The following is a 16,117-nucleotide window of genomic DNA, read 5'->3' as shown; positions in this document are numbered from 1 at the left end:
AATCAGCACCCAGGAAAAAGTTAACGTGCACATTTTAGCTGAGCGCTGCGTGTCTCTTCTTGCCAGCCTCCAGAATAAACACTATAAAAATGCAATTCAGCTGTCCTGCACAGCATCCCACATTCAGCTTCTTCCAGACTTTCTGTTGAAATAACATGCATTTTTTTTTTCAGGCATATAGATCACTCAGGATAAATTGGTAACAGTTCTGCAATGGGTGTAATTTCTTTTCACAGTTGATAGATGATAAAGACACAAGCATTTCGTCCACAAATTTTCATTTTAATTAGTTTAATTTTTGTTTTTATTTGTTGTTTTTTTTTCTGCCTCCTAGATATTCACATGATTCCAAGGAATATTAGTGGAGTATGTAAGGGAAACTTGGATTCTAAACAAGCCTCCCGTGGCCTTTGCCAAACCTGTTTTCTGTCATACTTTTGACTCGGAATTGTACTGATGACCTTTCAAAATTAATCAAGGTAGGGCATGCCTTTGCACTGGCAGGGAGCTGATACAATGTCCAGGCTCTTACCTGGCTCAGAGCTCCAATTAACCTTTGCAGAAGACAGGACAGTGCACTTGAACATACATTTGCCAGTGATGCCCAGGTTTTTTGGTAGAAAATAGTATATTTTAGTTAAAGAAGTGAAGATAAATCTGATGCTGTAGAATCAAAGAATCACTAGGGTTGGACGGGACCTCTTGAATGTGGAGATTCCATTATTTCCTTAGCCTGTTCCAATGCTCTGTCACCCTCAATGTTAAGGAATTCTTTCTCATGATGAGGTGGAACTTCTTGTATTTTAGTGTATGTCCATTATTCCTTAAATATTGGAGACTGAGTGTGTTTGGGTCTTGCTGGTTGAATTTCACAGTTCTGTTAACTTCTCCATTAAAACATTATGTTGTTTTAACTTTCAAGACTGCCCTATACTACTCACTAATGGTATGCAAGAGGTTACACAGCAACCAAAGACCCCAGAGAGTTCAGTGCACTTATTAAGCAGTTGGGGAATACTGTGTGAGACTGGAACAAGGTGGGACTGGAATATCTCTTGGGAGATTGGAGGAAGGAGCAGGCTGTGCTTTTAGGATCAGTGGCTGTTACCTCCAACTTAGGCACCTTGCTTGAAATAGCACTAGAGTGTGGGAGGTGTGTAGTTGTTGTGTGTCTCAGCAAGAGCACCAGAGCATGTTTATGCTATGAAGATACTACTGTTTTTCTTCCTTTGAAGCAGATTCTTGATTTATTTTATAAACTTGGTCTACCAAGGAGCCTTGGGTAGAGATTTTCCTTCTGCAGAGCAGGTGTAATTTAGTGCTTGGGAGGGGCCAATAGTAGCACAACCCCCTAAAACTTTCAGTGCCCCAGACTCTTCCTGAGTGGCATCTTGCTGTCATGAAATGTTACAAGAACTCTATAGTAACTAATTTCATGGTAGCCTTCTTGATGGTGACCCTACATTTACAAACCAGAAAGAGATGACTAACAGGGCAAAGTTCTTCCTTTTTATGTTTTACCCCTGCTTTTGGACATGGTTTTTGTAGTGGTTGTGATTTAATCCAAGTACACCACTATCCTATCATGTGTCCAGGAGCTGCTGCATAGATCAATGCTGGAGTAATCCTAAATTACTTCTGAGTAACACTTTAATTTCCTCCTTGGGCTCCCTCCAGCTGCCGAGTCTGGACCTTTTGTTTCTGTGCTTTATGGCAGGTTTTGGCTTTGCAGATTTTTACATTGCTGCCAAATTAATTTTAGAACTTTGGTTGCTATGACTACTGCTAAGTATTTCTTAGTTCTCCACTTATTTGCTCAGTTTGCTGCTTTTCTTTTCTTTGTGTGTGTGTGAAGTGCATGGAGTAATTATCCTGCCCTGCAGAAGAAAAAAAGGATGGCATGTGAGAGGTGAGGCTCTTGATCTTCAGGCTGACTCAGCTGCTCATTTAGAGCAGCTGCAAAGACTTGAAAGCACAGCTCTTGTGGAGTGTGGTCAGGATGAGGATTTAAGTCTGGGGAGGAAGGCACTGGTAATACACCCATTCTGGTGCACTGAATGAGACATGCTGGCACTGCTTCTAATTCTGCTGACTGCTACTGTCCTTAGGTTTATCTCTGTCTTTCTAGCTACTTTTATAACTATATATAGTTCTAAGTCTTACACTTAGCTTTACATTCTTGGGAACAATAAGCATTGTTTTGCTCAGAGCCTCTAAAGTGCATTATACAGAGAAATTCTGTTTCATTGCTCTGAGCTCAAGTTGTTACACTAATACCAATAGTGATGTAAATATATATGTAAATATGGATAGGTATAGCTAACAAGTTCTTCATATCAAGAGGTCCTACTGTGTTTGTGCAGGCAAGGTCATGACTGTCTTTCCAGTCATCTGAAAGAATGGGTAAGACAGAATTTAGTGGTGTTTAAGACTTCTGATTGATATTGGAAACACTTAGACTTTTCAGGAAAATGTAGTTCTTGTCAGTATGAAAGAGCTTTGGAGAATGTCCTTTGAATGTGGGAACATCACTATCTAGTTTTCAGGTGAGGCTAGCCACACAAGGAGCAAGGCAAACATAGAGAAAATTACCTGATGGGCAACTTCACGAGCTGGGAGTAGATCTACCCTTTGCTCCAGCTTCTTGGATCAAGGGCTGTTCTGGTTGCTGTAGTTCAGGTCTGGGCATTAGGGACACTTGTGATTAGGAGGGAGTTAAACACAGGATAACTTTGGTGCCATTTGAAGTCATGACATCTGTGCAGATGCCTGTTGTCTGTCTTTGTCTGTGAAGCCATCATTGTTATAGACCTACCTGGAAGGAGCTTCATCCTGGTGCCTTCCCAGAAATCTTACCCGTTTACCAAGTACCTGTTAAGCAAAAATGTAATCATGTTGTATTCCTCTGGCCAATTCCCATAGATAAGACCTGTTTAGTATGTGTAACACTTTCATTAGTGAATCTCTCTTCTGTGCTTGAAACAGAGAAAGCCATAGCAGGGCAAAAACACGCTTTGAATGCAGTTGAAAACAAATCTTTGTCTCTGGTGTCTATGGGAACTGTGAAGCTGTTCGGGAGGGGAACAGTGGTAACCTAGCAGGAGGCTTCATGAGGTCAAGGTGCTGTGTTGTCTGAGAGAGATCTTGTTTGTAACACTGACAAGGGCAATAGGGAAAAAAGATAAGTCAGTAAAACATCACTAGAATAAAGAACATTCTGAGAGTTCAGTGCACAAAATCTATGAAAAACTTGTTTTGGTGGCACATAAAATCATCAGGGATGAAAAATATAATAAGAGTTTTGAGAGACTTAGCTGGATGCCCTAAGAACTCCAAACACAGAAAGTAAATAATGTGCAGAAGCTCTGCCCGTCTGCATTTGATTTTTGTTGTCTTTAACCTTCCAAGCTGCAGCTCTGCACTTTAACCAGTTGGAATTTAAATGTGTTGTTACAGTAGCATCTTTGTTGGAGATGGACCGTGACTCGTGCTCATTAAGGCTACAGATGTCTGCTCAGATTATGTATTTCAAAAGCTTTTTCTCCAATGAACTGTGAAAAGCCAGGCTTGAGCAGAGGATTGTGAAAGATAAAATAATAGCCTCTCATCCCTATGTCTGGCAGACTTAATGCAGTTACTCTCAGATCTTTTTTTAAACTTTGAGACAGCAAATTTGTTCACAGTCAATAAAATAGACCTCTAAACACAACCTGCTATGTTTCCTTTATCAGTATTTTCCTAAATTATCCACAAGGCTTTTTACACTCCAAAAATCTCTAATCTGTGAATTCGGCATTTCCCAGATACTAGGGTTTAAGTGGCATAAGTGGCATTGATAAACTGTTTATATGTGGCATGATAGAAAATGGATCTTCTTAAGGGGGGAAAAAAAGGCAGAAAATAGTAAATACTCCATGAATTTAAATGAAATTTGTATGCCTACTTACTCTTTTTCATGCATTTGCACTTAGTAGCAGAGCAAACAGAACTTTTTAAACCTACCTGGATAATGCCTGTTTCTCCTGAGAGACGATAACTGAATTACCAAGAAATTCAGTTAAATGACTTCTGTGATGTGTAAACATTTGCTGAAAGTTATTAGAGCAGAGCTAAATAGTCATGGATTTTGTTTCCTTAAGTAGTCGTGCATGTCCAACAGACAGTTTTCAGGTGTTCTGTATATCTCACTTGCTCCCTTTTACATTGAGTGCAAAATGGATAAAGGTTCATCAGGCAGTCTCAGCTCAGTACCCCTCATTCCCTTCCAAACCTCTGAATATTCACCAGGCTCTACATAAAAAACAGAATGTTATCAAGGAATTCTAAAAAGTTACTTATTTCAACACGATCAGGTATATAGGAAGACAAAGCAAAAACTTGATGTAAAAGTCTCCTGTATGCAAAATTGTCTCGTAGTTCTCTACTATGGTTTGTTTTAGCTGTGCCATAGAGCAATTTTCTTGTCAAAGCGTTACTTTGGAAGACCATTAAGGGCAGTTCACCTCTCTAGGACTGCAAGCCAAGCAGTGTTGATAGGCTCAGGTATTGTTACTTTCATTTTTTGCAGGCTTGGATTTATTTGCCTTGCTAGAAAAGAGAGATTAGGTACAGGTTGGTCTTTTCTGGAATAAATTATATCACAGCCAAAGTGAGATGCCACTGAACTTCACTTGTAAGCAGGGATTGCTAAGAGACCTTAAGATTGGCCCAGAAAACCCACTGATAAGGCAAGAATAATACTGGTTTTGTGTGACAAAAGACTTAGTTTTAATGGTAGCTGGAGCTTCCTAGTTAGAACTCCATCTCAGGGTACAGTCTGTTCCTGGACAGATGTAAAGACTGTGCATGTTTAGGGAGCTGGATTCTTTGTATGGGGAGGGTGTCTCTATGCAAATCCTCAGCTCTGCCTGGGGTGCAAGAAAGAGCACTTGACAAATGAATCAGATTCTTCGCTCTTCACAGGATATATCTGTACTCCTCTGTGCTGCTTCGTGTTGGAGACACATGGGCTAGAATTAGCTGAACTGATGGAGGTGCTAATTCCAATTCTAAATTCAGTATTGCTGTGTTGGCTGGTTCAAAGGTTGCTCCAGACAAAACTGTTCAAAACAGCACCCTAATAGCTCTGCTTCTGGTTCAGAGATCTCTACACAGGTCTATAGGCATGCCCTTAGATCGCTCTGGGTTTCAGAAAGACAGTGAACTAAGTGGGAATATGAGAAACAGATCTAAACACCCAAAAAGGAATAGAGTTACTGGTAAATAAATGATGTTTCATTAGCCACAGTAATCCCAAATCTCCAAAACAGCATGTTAATAGCAAAGTTGTCCCAAATCTCTACAAAATATGTCTATGGTTGTTGTATGAAAAGGATTGTAAAACCGGATAAGAGATGTTTTGTTTCACACTGTTCTGAAGCTGGTCATCAGATCCCATCTGACTTTTGACAAAGCAGTTTTTCTTCAGCAGTCTAGTTAACTTGTTTGGATTTATAGAACTGGTTCTTGTAGGACCTAGAAGATGTTATCCTAAACAGGTGGATAACTTTAAAAGATTGGGAAAAAAACTTGATGGATAATTCACTTCTCATTTTTCTCATGTTTTAGTAAGATGGAGATTATACAGAGAAGAGACTGTGCTGCTGCAGAATGACCCCATGGTAACTAATTAGGTCTCATCAAGTCTGCAAAGGCATCCTGTTTTCAGCCTTATGCCAATAAGGCAAGCCAAGTTGAATGAGAGTCTTGTGGTATTTTACTGGATGCCATTTCAGATTTACCTTCCTTGTACTTGCTGCAGGTAGTAGTATTCATGCACAGGTCAGTCCTTGCAAATAAACTTCTTGATGCTTGTATAAAAATGATCTGCTTGTCATTATATTCCCTGCACTGGCCCTTGTCTGTGATGCGTGATATGAATTCATTTCTTAGCTGTTGAATTTAGGGAGTTTATTAAAGGAGCCAGAGTAATATGTGATGAGCTGTAATTAAAATTACTAATGCATGTCAATTCCTTTCCTTCCTTCTGTTCTCATTTACATTCCTTATGCAGAGTTAGTTAACTTTGCTGAGTGAGCCAGAGACCAAATGTTGACTGGAAACAGTGATTTCTGCTTTCTCTAGCACAGTTGCACAGGGAAATAAAGTTAGCAAAGATCCTCCCTAAGGTGTTACACTAAATATCAGGGAAAGTCTGGCTTGCAGCTGGCCTGCAAAGCTCTGGTCTGCAGTTAAAGTGGCATCATCAGTGGAGCAGCTCTATCTGAGTGGTAGTTTTCATAGTTGGTAGCAGGACCACTAATCAAAGAATGGCTTGGGTTGGAATGAACCACAAAGACCGTCTTATTCCAAATCCCCTGCTGTGAGCAGGGAAACCTTTCACTAGATCAGGTTGCTCAAAACCCCATCCAGCCTGACCTTGAACATTTCAAGGATGGGGCATACACAGCTTCTCTGAGCAACCTGTTCCAGTGCCTCACTGCTCTCATAATGAAAAAATCATGTCTTCTTTGTTCTGATACAGTCTTTTTTCCCCATCTCATCTCTTCTTATGTAAGTATATATGCTGTAAAATTGAGATGTTTAAAGGATTAGCCATTTTATGTTGTATTATCTTACTGAGAAATGCAGAAGCTATTTTTAGTGATGCTGGGAATTGTGGTTTGATATTTAACCATGGAAGTGAACTACCAAAATCAAATATTGAGAGACATACCTAAAGCATCTTGGATGAAAACAGTGGGTGGTTGAGTAAAGATCTTCCATTATGCTGGGCACAGTCAGTGTATATTTCATTATCTGTTGTTAGAGAAGTGTTAGTGGCTCTGTTGCAATTCTGAATGACTGAAAAGCAGTTTTGCTTGATAAAGAAAAGAAAGGAAAATCGTATGCCAAGACTTACTGTGCCAGCCTTCTACAGTAGGAAATTAGGAATTTGGATGGATCATGCCCTTGTAATTGTGTGGATTTGAGGTTCTGTTTGTTTGGTTTGGTTTTTACTCAGCCTCATATTTTTCTTGAGGTAGATGAATGTCAGAATAGCCTGTTTGAGGCTATAGGGAATTACAGGCTGCACAGAAAGAGAAATTCCTGCCCAAAGATATATTGCTCAATGGCTGCAAGACCTTGTGGATGTGGGGCTTAAATGGTGCCAGAGGAATGTAAATTAAAAAAAAAAAAATTAAAAAGTGTTGCACCTTCTACATCTCTGATTTTAGTAAGCTTTGTCAGGTGCAGCTGAGGTTGTGGTTATGGCTTGGAACTGGGTGTCTCACTTCTGGAAACCAAAGCTATGACTGTTGGGTAGGGGAGATACTCCCATGATAATGCTCATGCTTCCTACTACAGTGTGTATTTTCCTCTTTCTCAGCTTGTCTCTCCCTAGTGGTTTATGTGCTGGCACTACTGTGGGTGAGGATGGACTCAGGGATGCTCTGCCCTCTCCAATTTGCATGCTTTTAATGAACTCATTTTTCACAATCTGAAGGAAAAAGGAAAACTTTCTTTGTCACACAGTGTATTAGCAGAAAACACAGTATAGGCCAAAAGCAGTTTTATATTGAAACCAATCTCAGGCTTTCTTTTCCTTTTGTCTTGCAGAGGCAGGGAGCGGCCAAGATTACGTGACCTCTGAAAATCAGCTGCTTTACTACCCGAGTATTACGTACGCCATCATTGGCAGCTCTGTCATTTTTGTCCTCGTGGTGGCCTTCCTCGCCTTGGTGCTGCACCACCAGCGCAAGCGCAACAATCTGATGACGCTGCCGGTGCATCGCCTGCAGCACCCCGTGCTGCTGTCCCGCCTGGTGGTCCTTGACCACCCGCACCACTGCAGCGTCACCTACAACGTCAACAACGGCATCCAGTACATGGCCGGCCAGCCCTACCACAGGCCAGTGGAGCTGGACTCCCCGCCATCCTATTCAGAGGCAGTGCTCGACCAAAGGTATGTACAGCAGCTGATTCAGGCCTCTCCAAAGCATCCCTCTGCTGGTTGCAGCTCTGGTAATCTGTGCTGCTGCTACCCACTTACTGCTGCTTTTGACAGAAGTCCAGTGCTGCGCTTCTGTTGCCTGCACAGGATGGAATGTCAGTAAATTTGAGCTCGTTCTTCTGGTGGTGTTCGAGGGTGACAGGACGGGTGAAGAGATGAGAATCTTGACTCCATGTTTCAGAAGACTGTTTTATTATATTATGATATATATTATATTAAAATGCTATACTAAAACTATACTAAAAAGAATAGAGAGAAAAGGATCTATCAGAAGGCGAGAAAGAACAGGAGAGGAATGATATAACAAAAGCTCGTGACTCTCAGAGAGCCCAAGCCCACCTGTCAGTGATTGGCCATTAATTAGAAACAGCCAACTTGCACCAATCACTGATGCACCAGTTGCATTCCACAGCAGCAGATAGTTATTGTTTATATTTCTTTCCTGAGGCTCCTCAGCTCCTCAGGAGAAAATCCTGGCAAAATTCTCTTAGCACATATTGATAGTAAGATTTTGAGAATGGCAGGAGAATGTATCACTTGTCTAGTAGTGATCACCTGTGCCAGTCTGGAATCAAAATATGAAAACTGAATTTGGAGTTTCACCAAAGAAACCCAGGTAGGTTGTAAGGCATAGCACTGAAAAAATACAGCCCTGCTCATTTATGATAAGTGTATAAAGGTGAGAGCTTCTTCAATTCTTTTATGAAGAATTTATATCATTCTTCTGCTCTGTGCTGCTTTACCTTTTACCAAGAGAAGAAAATAACAGAACTCTGGAATGGAAAGAACTGCTCCTAATTTAAATAGCTGAAAGTGCTTTGAAGTTTGGTGTGGGTGTGGCTTGTATGTGATGCTGTTATGACGTATGTTATGATGCAGTTATGATGCTGCATTTATTTGTAGATAATTAACCTTCATTTTAACCTCTGTCTGTAAAGTCTTTCCAAACAAAACTTGTAAGCAGACATCCCCTGTACCTAGAAAGGATACAGTACAAACTTTAACAATGCAGATTGTTCAATATCACCTTGTTGGTATTTACAGTACAAACTGGGATTTAAGAATAATTGTAAATTCCTATTCTCTACTGCTTTTGGCTGCAGGTTCCTTGTCTTAATGTTGACTTTCTTAATAGTTATGTATTTTCATTGTCAAGACCAACTAAATGAACAGGTGTCCAGATTCTCACCTGAGCTGATAAAACCATCAGCAGTTTTGGAGCTACTTGCTCCCAGTGCCTTTTACCAACCTGCTCAACCCTTGCTTGCTTGCTATCAGAACAGTTTTCCTGAATGCAGTGCTCATCTTGCCTGTGCCTACTTAACAGTTGTTCTGCGTGTGATCTCATGACAGCCAAAGTGATTTGTCTGTGTGGAGAACTCAGTTTGTTATTTATTTGTAGACTGTAAGCCATTAATCTCTGTCACTTAGTGGAGGTTTCCTTGGAGCTTTCTTCTGCTCACATCATCATCTATAGGTGTAAATCCGCCACTTAATGTTACTTCTTTTAGTGTTTTCTCTGGAGTAAATGTTAAACAGAAGTGTTTTACCTCTTGCACAGCTGTCTTTGAGCCAGCTTTGTTGGACGTCCATGGCCATCTAATTCAGCGTGTGGATTGTTAAACAGGTTGAAATTACAATGTTGCACTTTGGCCAGAAGCCTTGCTTCCCAGTGGTGGTGTGGATATTTTGAAATTACCTGAGTAATATGAGCAGGTCTGAGATCTCTTGAAATGTGTCATAATTCAAAAGCTGAGAAAGACTGTTTTTTTCATCACTGGAATACCATGTACTATCTTCTGTCCCACTGTTTTCAGTAACTTCTTACTCTGTTGTGTGTCTTGCAGCAGACCACCTTGGTTTGACCTTCCTCCACCACCTTATTGTTCCGAATCTGAAACCCCTAATCAGCCAGACCTTCCTCCTTACCGCTCTCGGTCGGGAAGCTTGGCCAGCACAGACACCCCCGTGGCAGAAAGTCCTGTGGGCACATCCGACAGCTGGACGAGAGACGTCCATGGCAGCATGGATGGGCACAGAACTCTGCTGGAGAGGACAGTAGATCAGAGAGATCCTCTGGTCAGCCACACTGCTGAAAGAGAAGTGTAACTGCTCCGGTAGTTGGGATGGCCAGAAGGCATTTACTGTGTCTGTGTGGGTTAATCTGCTGTGGCTAATAGGTTTCAGGGGGACACGTGCCTGAACAATGACTTGCTTTGAATTCACACTGAGTTAACATTTGAATTCAGCGTTTTGGGCTCGCCAACGGTAGAGCAAGGAGAGCTAAACCTAGAGTCACGTGGACCTAGAGTCACATGAGCTCTCCACAGTATTTCTGTGAGCAAGTTCTGGTTCAGACAAGTAAGAGAAACATCAGTGCTTTGTCAAAAGAACTGATGTGGTGTATTTATTGGACTGCTTACTGTATATGAATGTATATATGAGTGTGTATAATATTTACAGAAGTTGCACACGAAAACTCTGCCAGAAGGACTCTTGTTTTCAGACTGCCTTCCATCCTCTCAAGGTGGGAGCTGTTTCTTCTTACTGTCTGGTGCCAACTGGTGGTCACAGAAGCACATGAGAGACACTCGTGCTGCTTGGAGGTCTGGTGCCCAACGCCAGTCTCCTGGCAGTGCCCAAATTGCAGAAAATCTCCTACTTGACCCATCTCTGCGAGGGCTGGAACATTCTTACTATGAAGGAGGTTTAAGCTTGTGAGGATGCAACAACTCTAACTAACCATGGGGTTTTTTTTTACCCAGATGCCAGTATCTAGGCCAAATTTGCATGGGTTGTCTCAGCAACACCGCAAAGGTTGGCTTATCTGTCAAATGTCAAGGCTGAGTACAAAGGCACTGAAGCCTCTCAAACCAACAGAGCAGGGCTTCTTTTCCTGTGTGGCATAGCATTACTCCGTTTAAAAAAACACCACAACTAAATAACAAAACAAACCCCCAAATTGTTCCAGCAAAAGCTTCAACACTAAAACTGCTATGAGGCAAACACCCGGCACAGAAAGCTTTAGTGTCAGTGAGTAGTTTGCTATATTTGTGAAATACCTGAAAGCAGGTCATGCAGTGAAAGGTGTGGGCTTGGCATCCCGTCTACAGCATGTGTGTGACCAGCCATGGATACCTACCTGTATGTACATAGTGTATCACTTGGGTTTAGTTCTGCTACACCACAAGGACTCTAAACTGTCAACATTTTTTCTTTTTTAATATACTCATTGGTTTTCACAGGTTTGCATTATTCACATTCATTTGGTTGAAATTCTAACTTCTGTAGCAGAATTATTTATGTCTGTTCTGTCATAAGTCTTGTAACGGTCTCCTGTCAAATGTGTTTCAGTGCACCTTGTTGAATCACCATGTGAAAGCACCTCTGAGGTTAAAGGTATTTAGAGTGGCAAGAGGGAAGAAGCTGTGAATTTAAGCACCGCTGCAGTGCTGTACTTGTGCTCAGTATACAGAAAACAGTGCAGTGTCTTCCTCTTCTCTGGGGGAAAATTTGCCTTGAAAAATTATTTATATTTGTCTATCCCACATTTCCCACTCTTTCTATTTAAAAAAGAACAGTGTCATTAAACAGACCTTGCTGTTTAAAGGAGGTGAAAGAAGCTGACTGCCCACACCTTCTTTCTTCTTCCCCATCTTTGTAAGGTAGATTCTTTTGCCCAAAGGTTACATGCTCAGAACCCAAGAATTTGGAGTGTAGGTAAGGCAAGAACTCAAGTTCAGTCTCAGTTCTCATAAATACACCTGATTTTTTCAGGGAGAGAGTTAGAGTGGTGTTTTTTGGTTTTTGTTGTTGTGTTTTTGTTTTTTGTGGGTTTTTTTGGTTTTTTTTCATTTCCAGCTTTGGAGTCTGTTGCCACAATATGCAAGAGACAGGGACCAGATAGATTTACAAGCACAGGTCATTCCAGGACTGAGGACATAGTGAGGAGTCCCGGAGAATTCTAATGCTGATGGGCTAGCTGACTTTGGAAGCAGATTAAGGGCAGCTTTCATTACAGGCTTAGACAACCTGTGGTGAAGTGCCTTGGTGAAGATGCTCCTAGGTCCTTGGAAAGTAATGTACAAGAGAGGCTCAGATTTCATCCTTGCTGAGAACTCAAGCAATGTAATTATGCTGTCCTGCACAAAGCAGGATTTAGCTTTATTACCGACTGACCAAGGTCATAGGCAGACTGTTGTCATTGCACCGAGTAGACAGCTATTCTTTATTTTACAGGTAGATCAGATTCAGGTATGTGAATGAGTTCATAGTACAGATGGGTGCAGGGACGTCTTCTGTGATCACTGGACCCTGCTATCCCTCTTGCCTTTCAATAAGGTTCTGCTTGGCCTCTGTAAGACAGCTGTGTTATGCTGTATCAGAATTAACCTGAATCATTTTCTGTTGCAGTTTTATAAACTTTATATTTGCCTTGAAAACACACCATTGAAGAGTTTGCAGTAATTTCATTGTAATTAGTATCTTTTTTATTTTCAAGTTGCCTATAGCTGTATTAGTGAAACTAAATCTTTGTGTCCATTACCCCTCAAACAAGCCTTCCACAGGGGATTGCATTTCACCATGTGTATTCTAAGACACCAGAGGGTGTGCAGCCCAAATACTGTGTGCCTATGGCATCTGAAAAACATTGCCTCACATTGCTAAGAGGTAGGAGAGGAGTGAATATAGCCTGTTTCTTCTGTCTTGTGTCAGTCACTGTCATATATGTACATATATATATATTTTTTAAAAAAATATACTCTTTCAGGATGTATATATTCATGTATCTTTTGCATTAAGATAATCCATTTGGACTTTACCAAAAGAAAAATAGAAAAAACGTTCTTAATGGTGTGATGTTTTCCCTTCCAGCTAAGGGTGTATTTATCTTTGTATAGGAATCTAGTTTTTGAGAACACAACTTAAAAGGAGATTGTGCCTTTCTGTTTGAATGTTGATTGGAAAAGCTGTTATCTGTGTTTCTGGGTGTTGTTACATATCATTGTCTAGAGATCCAGAAGGGGCAACAAGCCTTGTCTTCCTCTTCATTGTTACTTATGGGGACCACTGAATTTTAAGGACTACAGCAATTCAGTATCTTGTTCAAAAAGATGTGCTAAAACTTGGGGTGGCTCATCTTACTCCAGTTTTCTGGCTTGTAGAACAGGTTTGCTAGGCTGGTTTCTTTGGAAATTGCTGTAGTATCTCACAGAAATTGTTTATGGTGTATCAATTCTAGTGTGCTAATACAGCATTACGCTGCATTATTCAGTGGAATCTTTGGGAAATGTGCTGATGAAATTAAATATTTCATTGAAAATCCTGAAGCTTGTAAGACTGAAGTTAAATGTTCATCCAATACCATGTGGTAGGGTTTCTTTTCAGTAGCAGGTGAAATTGGAATTGATCATCCTATTTTTGCAATTGTTCTTAACCTTTTAGTTTGATGTTAGTCATCCAAGAGCTTTCCTTTCTACTTAATATTTAAACAAATGAATGTTATTTCAAAGACTTATTCTTACAAAAGTAAAATCAATTAAAGTTCTCTTCAAGAGCCAAATTCTGTTTCCACATCTGTACTGAATGGTGACCACTGTATTGAGTAGTTCTCAATGCAGCTATTAATATATTTGAACAAAAGAGTTTGAAGAAATGACTACTTCAGGTAAATGAAGGCATGTCAGAAAGGTCATTTAAATACAAATAAATAAAATTCAGGAGCTTCAGCTGTAACCTCTGCTGAAATCAGCGTGCTGTGTATTTAAAATGAAGCCATTAGTGATTCTGCTAGTAATCTGAAGTTCCTTGTAAGGCAAATTGCCATTTACCTCTCTGATACTGGAAATGGAAAACTGGCACTGATGCTTTTAAACTAGAGCCTGTGAATAATTTTCTTGGCTCTTGTCTGCAGTGACATATACAAAAACACTGACTGCATTGCAATTTTTAAATAACTGTATTCCTTCTTCCTCTACTTTTAAGCCAAATCAGTTTTATTTACACCACTTCACTTTGATACAGCTAATAGGGCCCTTATGATAGATTTAGAAACTGAGCAGAGGAAAGAGATGACTCTCACTTCAATTAATGCTGTAGCTTATTAATCTTCTGCTCTTTCCTTTTAGACATCGTAGCAAAGACAAATGGTTTTAGTAGATAAGGAAAGTTATTAATGATGGAAAGGATGGAGGGACACTGATTCTGATTTTTAATGAATATTTAAAATTGTGTAAATGAAGAAAAAAATTTAATTCTGTATTTTTTATGTGGTGATCAAATGGCAAGTACTGTTTTTAACTGTTGCTTATTGGAAGCTACTTTGCATATAATGCCTGGAACTAAAATTGTAAGACAAGGACTTTTCTTGCCGTTCTTGCTAGATCTGCAGTATTTTTTATTAACACAAGGTTATATTACATCCATGGACTAAAACATTGACTGCAGGAAGAATTTCAATACTGTGCTGGATTCTGCCTGAATGTATCCCAGTACACAACTGTGGCCTTGATTTATCTTTTTTTATTTCTTTTTTTTCTGATTTGAGGGGGTTTTGTCAACTTGAAATTGAGAAGTTACTGAAATGCTTTAAAAGAGGTTGTATGTTGAAAGCCAACCTTGTCTTAAGCTTTTGTAAACTGGAAATCTTCAAAAATGTATTCTGTATTCCTGAATAAAATTGGTGTTTTAATACTGTTCACAAGTGGGCATGTCCCAGGTCTCATAGTCTCAATTCTAGTTCTATAGCCTCCTATATGAGGCTTCTTACAATTTATTTTACATTCCATGTTAAGTTTTGTTAACTCTTTGTGGGTTTTAAATATATTTTTTAAGCAAAGTGACATTGGAAATCACATATACCTGTGTGTATAAAAATTTACTGATCCATATTTATACCAATGAAAATTGCTTAATAACCATAATTTCTCACTTTGCTGTCCTGTTTGTGCTATGAAAGACAAGGCTGGAAAGACCAGTTTTGTTGTCTGCTTTGTTGTAAAGCTCTAGAGGCCACAGCAGAGGTTGGTGCTCTGTGCTGGCTGCTGTATATGGATTTACCAGCAAAGCTCAGGGGCTGTCAGTATTAGCCTTTACCTCCCCTTTCTGCCTGCCACTTCCCCACCACTGGTGTTCCCAGCACAATGTCCCTGTTTATCTCCAGGTCAGTGATCCACGTACTGGCTGCGTGAGCCAGGTTCAAGTGCAGATGCTCTGGGGAGGCAGCGTGTCTGGCTGTGGTCCTGAATCAGGACTCTGCCCTGACAGATGCCCCCTGCAGGCACCACCACTATCAGGGCACAGTCCAGACCCACTTCTTGTCAAAGTCCTGTCGCTCAAAGGATTACTGTAAGAAGTACCCTGATGTTATAAAGTTATTTCCCCAGACTTAAGGAGAACTAATTCAAATGTTATGTCTAAATTGTTGAATCTCTGTTAGTATACAGAAGTTGACATATTCTATGATTCTTTTCCTCATGCTAGCTTCACAAAGGCATGCCAGTTTTATTGTTATCCTTATTAATTAAATCACATGCCCTGACTCAGATTCTCAGATGGAAATCGTTGTTTGGTGCTGGCAAACTGCCCCAAAATAGCTGTGGATCCAGAACTCACACCAGCAGCACAAGGGAGATGGGAGCTGCCACAATGGGCTCTCTGCAGGAGAGGGAATACTGGTCTCAGGGCTGACTCATTCAGTCACACCCAGCAAAAGCTGTGCTTGAGAAATGTTGATAATAAATACCATAGTCTCCAGCTAAGCTCCCTAATTAATCTTTTTTATTCTCTTTCCTTTGATTTGTTTAAAGATCCTAATTTTTACACCTTAAAAATTAAATAGGCAGCAGTGATTTCTGAGTGCAACATCTTTTCTTGCTGTTTTGCAAGCAGTCTGTTAATCAGTCAGCCTCAGTTATTGTTGGAGAGAGAGCTAAGCAGCTTTTCACTGTTTGGGGAGCTGTAGTCCAAAATGATGTACTGTTATTTATTGAAGCAAAGACATCTTCATGTGGAAATTCACAGCTCTTCTTTGCTTTTCAAAGCAAAGTTGAGGGTATGCATATTGCATAAAGCACTTTGGAAAAGTACTGGATGGATCTCTCTGGGGAATTAACTTTTCTGTTT

General features: G+C 40.3%; 1 protein-coding gene across 6 annotated transcripts in view; it reads left to right on the top strand.

Annotated features, from left to right (window-relative positions):
* LDLRAD3 (low density lipoprotein receptor class A domain containing 3) overlaps window positions 1–14,696 on the top strand; it is a 207,273-nt gene extending 192,577 nt beyond the window's left edge. For 5 of the 6 annotated variants that reach the window (XM_064425022.1, XM_064425024.1, XM_064425019.1 and 2 more), the window contains 2 exons: window positions 7,600–7,945; window positions 9,841–14,696. In XM_064425022.1, the coding sequence (XP_064281092.1) occupies window positions 7,600–7,945; window positions 9,841–10,102 (608 nt within the window). In that variant the 3' untranslated portion in view covers window positions 10,103–14,696. The remainder of the gene's footprint in view (window positions 1–7,599; window positions 7,946–9,840) is intronic. The other variant, XM_064425020.1, reaches the window with a different exon arrangement.
* Window positions 14,697–16,117: the final 1,421 nt, after the last annotated feature.

Source organism: Passer domesticus, chromosome 6 (assembly GCF_036417665.1).
Source record: "Passer domesticus isolate bPasDom1 chromosome 6, bPasDom1.hap1, whole genome shotgun sequence".
Taxonomy (NCBI): domain Eukaryota; kingdom Metazoa; phylum Chordata; class Aves; order Passeriformes; family Passeridae; genus Passer; species Passer domesticus.
Note: the sequence above shows the minus strand (reverse complement) of the source record. Positions and strands in the feature narration are given on the sequence as shown.